Source organism: Rutidosis leptorrhynchoides, chromosome 7 (genome assembly GCF_046630445.1).
Source record: "Rutidosis leptorrhynchoides isolate AG116_Rl617_1_P2 chromosome 7, CSIRO_AGI_Rlap_v1, whole genome shotgun sequence".
Taxonomy (NCBI): Eukaryota; Viridiplantae; Streptophyta; class Magnoliopsida; order Asterales; family Asteraceae; genus Rutidosis; species Rutidosis leptorrhynchoides.
This window is the reverse complement of record NC_092339.1, coordinates 47,526,400-47,532,492: the sequence shown is the minus strand read 5'-3', so window position 1 is coordinate 47,532,492 and position 6,093 is coordinate 47,526,400. Positions and strand designations below refer to the sequence as shown.

Below are 6,093 nucleotides of genomic sequence, written 5' to 3'. Positions count from 1 at the left end.
TAAGTCAATACTAAACTCCAAAGCCCATGGGCTTATATATGTCTAATACGCCCCCGCAAGCTAAGGGCGGGGAACGACCTGTAGCTTGGATCTCAGAAATAGAAATCGATTGGTAGGTAATGGCTTTGTAAAGATATCTGCAATTTGGTCATCCTTAGATATGAATTGTACTCTCAAATATCCTTGAGCAACCTTTTCACGAACAAAGTGAAAGTCGACTTCTATGTGTTTTGTCCGTGCATGAAAGATAGGATTGGCTGATAAGTAGGTTGCACCTAGATTATCGCACCATAGTATAGGTGTTGAAGATGTGCGAATGCCAAGTTCACGAAGAAGAGCTTGAATCCATGTAAGCTCAACAACTGTGTCAGCAAGGGCTTTGTATTCTGATTTAGTAAAAGAACGAGAAACAGTGCGTTGTTTACGGGCAGTCCATGAGATGAGATTAGAGCCTAAATATATAGCAAATCCCCCCGTGGATCTCCTATCATCTGGACATCCAGCCCAATCAGCATCAGAGAATGCTTCAAGAGAGGACGGTTTCGTGGATGAAGTATCTTGCCAATGACTATCTGTAAATGCCTGAAGAGTAGTGTCGGAGGCTCGACGAATAATCATACCATGATTTATAGTACCATGAAGATATCTCAATATTCTTTTAACCGCACACCAATGGTTTTGAGTTGGGGCATGCATAAATTGACAGACTTTGTTGACTGCATATGCAATATCTGGCCGAGAAAGAGTAACATATTGGAGTGCACCAACAACTTGTCGATATTTGACCGGATCTGAGAATGTGGCACTATCAGCTAGATGAAGCGGGCTAGATGTAGCCATAGGAGTAGGCATAGATTTTGGCATAGATTTACAGTCAGAGAAGCCAGCTCGTTGTAAAATCTCCAATATGTACTTCCGTTGAGAAAGAATAATGTCAGAACCAAATGGAACAATTTCAACACCCAAAAAATAGTTGAGGGGGCCAATATCCTTTAAAGCAAAAGTAGAGCCAAGCTGTCAAACAAGTCTCTCAATAACATCAAGGTTGTTTCCTGTAACAATGATATCATCCACATAAACAAGAATGTACATGATATTGCCATCACGAGAATAGATAAAAAGAGATGAATCCATTTTTGAGCTTGTAAAGCCGAGATCGTGAAGTGACTTGGAGAGTCGGTGAAACCATGCTCGCGGGGCCTGCTTTAGACCATAAATTGACTTATGCAGTAGACACACGTGATCCGACCGTTGTGGGTCAATAAAGCCTGGCGATTGTTTCATATAAACCGTTTCCTTCAGATTGCCATGGAGAAACGCATTTTTAACATCAAGTTGTCTGAGCGGCCAATTTTTTGTAATTGCAAGGGATAGGACAACCCTTATAGTTGTTGATTTGACAACAGGACTAAATGTCTCTTGAAAATCAATCCCTGGTTGTTGCCGGAAGCCTTTAGCAACAAATCTCGCTTTGTAACGAGTAATAGCACCATGTTGATCCCGTTTTAACCTGTAAACCCACTTACAATCAACAACATTAGTATTAGGAATACGAGGAACTAAAATTAAACAACCACGTGGGTGAAGGTTCTGAAGAGTCTAAAATAGGCGAAGACGATGTAGTAGGACAAGGTGGTTCAGATAGTTCTTATGATGGAATTGTATCAGCAACCACGTGTGGTGGTGCCGAGGAGGTGTATGGGCATGATGTATTTGGTGATGAAGAAGGTTTTGAGACAACCGCAAACGGAAAGTGATCCTCATCAAAGCGGACATGACGAGCAATATAGAGTTACTCACTGGATAGATCAAGGCATCTATAATCATGATGAATGGGACTGTAACCAAGGAAGACACATGAAGTTGATCTAAAATCCATTTTGTGACGATTATATGCACGAAGATGTGGAAAGCACAGGCATCCGAAAACATGAAGGAATGAGTAATCAGGGGAACGCTTGAATAGAAACTCGAAAGGTGACTTGTTTGTGGATACTCAAGTTGGCATGCGATTAATAAGATAAACAGCTGTGTCAAAAGCAAAGTGCCAAAAACGGCGAGGAACATTGCCTTGAGCAAGAAGAGTAAGACCAGTTTCAACAACATGATGATTGCGACGCTCAACAAATCCATTTTGCTCACTCGTATGAGGACAAGAACGACGATGGATGATGCCAAGAGATGAGAAAAATGAAGTCAAATTGCGAAATTCACCACCCCAGTCAGTTTGAACATTTTTTATTTTAGTATTGAATTGTCTTTCAACCATGATTACAAAACGTTTGAAAGTATCATAAACATCAAAATTTTGAGTTAAAGGATAAATCCACATGTAACGAGAGTGATGATCTACACACAACATGAAATATCGATGTCCGTCAAAAGACAAAACTGGTGCAAGACCCCAAACATCACAATAAATCAAATCTAAAATTTTATTACTTCGAAATGTAGAAACAGGTAAAGATAATTTTGATGATTTTCCCATTTGACAAGAACTACACAAAGTTGATAAAGATCTATTTGTAACTGGAAGACAAAATTTAGAAAGCATAAACTGTAAAAGTCGTTGATGTGGATGCCCAAGCCGCCTATGCCAAATTGTAGAAGACGTACGAGCAACGGAAAAAGCAACTTTATTGAGTGGCTGAAATTGTGGAAGGTGGAGCGAGTAAAGACCATGTTCACTGGGGCCCGCAAGAAGGGTAGTGCGTGTAGACTCGTCCTTCATAACAAAATAATTAGAGTGAAATTCAAAAACGACATGATTATCATCACAAAATTTTTGAATAGAAAGAAGATTCTTTTTGATTTCAGGAACATGAAGAATGTTGGATATAGAAAAAGTTTTACGCGGTGAGTATATTTTAGATGAACCAATATGAAGGATAGGAAGTCCCATACCATTACCTACATGGAGCGCGTCATTGCCATGATATGCCTCAGAACTGTCCATGCTTGCTAAATCTGGCCTGACATGGCTGTTTGCACCCGTGTCTGGAAACCAAGCGTTAGATGCTCCTGTAGAAAAGCCGTGACTATCTGTAAATTTAGCCGTTGGCATAGCACGAATAGTAGACAGGTCACGATTTGGACACTGTGATGGAATGTGCCCAATCCCACATCGATAACAAGTACCGTAAACAGTGTTTTGGTTGGATGCCCAGCTAAAGTTACGACTGTCACCTCGACCACGATTGTTATAACCTCCAGAAGCTCCACGACGACGATTACCACGATTGTTGTTGTTGTTGTTGTTGTTGTTGTTAAGCTGACGAGCACCGTAGAAAGCCTGAGAATCTGATGGTGTGGTGGGGGTGACTTGAAGTTCAAGAGCAGCTAATTGTTGTTGTATGGCCAATAGTTGAGATTGTGGTAACGAAGAATGGTTAAGTAAATTTCCGGATGCAGTGTTGGCGGTAAAAGCTTGAGTAACATATGGAACAGATTCACGAGTCTTACCTAACATATAATCGTGGTCACTAAGAAGAGCATGAAGTTCACTAAACGTAGTCTCAGACTGACGTGTAGCTATGTTAGACTTAAGACCATTGTACTCCTCTCTGAGACCAGAAACTGCAAGCAAGGTGAGGTCTTTATCTTTCATGGTTGCACCAATAGCTGCAAGGGCATCTGCACACTCCTGTACACGATTGATATAAGCATCAATGGTTTCATATCCTTTCAGCTTAATATTGAAAAGTTGTGTATTCAATGTGTATTCTCGAGAGGAAGTATTGGGTGCATATGCTTTCTCTAGAGAAAGCCAAACATCACGAGAAGTTTCTCCATGTACATGTCGAAAAGAAGCTTCAGAAATCGTCGATATTATCAACATACGGACGTGCGCAACATTAGCAATCCATATTGGATAATTGGGATTATCCTTTTGAGCTACATTAGGTTCGGTTGATTTTAATTCTTTTGAAGGACAAGGAATTGTGCCGTCTACATAACCGAACATATTATTTGTAACAAGGAATGGAGTAATCATTGTCTTCCAATAGCCATAATTAGTTGGTGAAAGAGTAAAACCAAACTTGTGTGAATTATGAGAGGTTTTCTCGGCGGTTGTAAATGCTCCAATCATAGCCATTTGAATTATCCTGCAATAGAAAAATAAACTAGATGGTTTTTTTTTTTTTTTTTATCCGGCGACTGTAGCGGCGGCGGCTGGCGGAGCTACAGTAAATTTCGGTAAAAATGTAAATTGAAAAGAGGGTTTTGGTCGGAATTTAACAAGGATTCTAACTGTGGTGGCGGTGAACAGAAACGCACAGAAAAAATTGCAAAAATCGACGAAACAGTCAAAATCCGGCGACCAACTGTGGCGGCTGTGGCGGAGATGAAATTTCAGGGTTTTGTTCGGTTTATCGTTGAGGTTGTAGTGGTATAGGTGGCGTTGTTTAATTTTGAGTGAAACGAAGCAGATCTTAAAAGAAAAAACACGGCAGTTGAAATTGCCGGATTTGCTTGCCGGAATTCGAGTCCCGAATTGTGTCGGGTTTTAACCTAGCTCGATACCATATAATTCCAGGACAATTGTATTGTGTTATTATATCTCAATCAATAGATTACATCAAATATATATAGGCTAATACAACTTGGAGCCTAAGTCAATACTAAACCCTAAAGCCCATGGGCTTATATATGTCTAATACACAGTTGAGTGATCTCGGCGTCCTGGATTTGTCATTTAACAGCTTGTCAGGAAGAATACCGAGAAGGACACAGTTAGAAAGCTTTGATGTGCCGTCATATACTGAAAATCCCGCACTTTGTGGGCTTCCGTTGCCCAATGAATGCCCAGGGGATGAGACAAGAAGTATTAATCCCAGGGATGAAAATGTTGTAGAACAAGAACACGATGACAAGTTTATAAGTAGAGGTTTTTTTGTTAGCATTGCGGTTGGTTTTGCTTTCGGGGTGTTTGGTTTTTATGGCTCGTTGGCTCTCATCGATTCTTGGAGATATGTGTTTTTTGGATTTTTTACTCTAGTCGGAAATTGGGTTCTTGTCACGATCGAGATTAACTTCAACAAGATCAAGAGGCGAGCACGTAGGAAATGTTGTTGATTGCTAATTTGTACTAAAGAAAGAAATGGTATACAAGATGTAATTTTTTGTATTATAAGATTATCCGAAAGGTATATATAACGGTTGCATTAACAAAATCAGAAAATATAAAAATACAAGATGTAATTGGTTTTGCTTTCGGACTGTTTGAAGAATTTCGTACCATTTTGACCTTTTGTTCCTCTCCCGATTCAACTGCGGGGATGTTAAGAGGCCTTTGGAGTGTCCATATTTAATAGTTTGTTTGTTGGCATAGCCGTTTTGTATTTATATTTGTTGGTTTGTTTGGTGATGTCAATCATTTATTGTGTTTCGTCTGTTTTACAGATTTGTTATTGCTGATTAACTGTTCAATAATTCAATATAAAATAATCACTAGTTTTTTTTTTTTTTTTATCTGTGTGTATTTATGTATAATATATGATATATGATATGATATGTGATTATAGTTCTTACATGTGTATAAGTACATATTGTTTATTTTTGTTATAGTTTTACTTACATATGTGTAAGCATATATGAACTCTGTTGTTGTGGAAGCAGAGTATGGACACACAACTGCTCACCAACTGACCAACGAGCAAGAAAAAATGCCTAACTTCTTGACTATAATCAAATTGAGAAAAATCCAATGAACGAGAATAGACTTCGAATTTGTGAATCCAGTATTATCCTAAGAACATTTTGTACGTATAGTTTGTGTATCCTGTTAGTATTTACAATCAAATATAGGCTTATGATACTTAAATGTTATCTTTCTTTAATATCTTAGTTATGGTTTTATTAACTTGAAATTATTTGCAACAGTGTATATGCTGATTTAGGTTTGTTCTGTTTGACAGGAAATTGCATGTTATATGAGCCTGGACCTTGGTAAGAACGATATAAAACGTTTTGCTGATGGAGAGATATATGTCCAGTTGCATGAAAGTGTTAGAGGGTGTGATGTATATCTTGTGCAACCGATATGTCCTACTGCAAATTAAATGAGAATCTTATGGAGCTTTTGATACGCAA

The 6,093-nt window shown here is 38.7% G+C and overlaps 1 protein-coding gene across 1 annotated transcript; it reads left to right on the top strand.

Moving 5' to 3' along the window:
• The first annotated feature begins 4,650 nt into the window (after window positions 1-4,650).
• On the top strand, window positions 4,651-5,076 carry LOC139859179 (receptor-like protein EIX2). The gene has a single exon (XM_071847976.1). The coding sequence runs from the start codon at window positions 4,651-4,653 to the stop codon at window positions 5,074-5,076; it is 426 nt and encodes a 141-aa protein (XP_071704077.1).
• The last annotated feature ends 1,017 nt before the right edge of the window (window positions 5,077-6,093 follow it).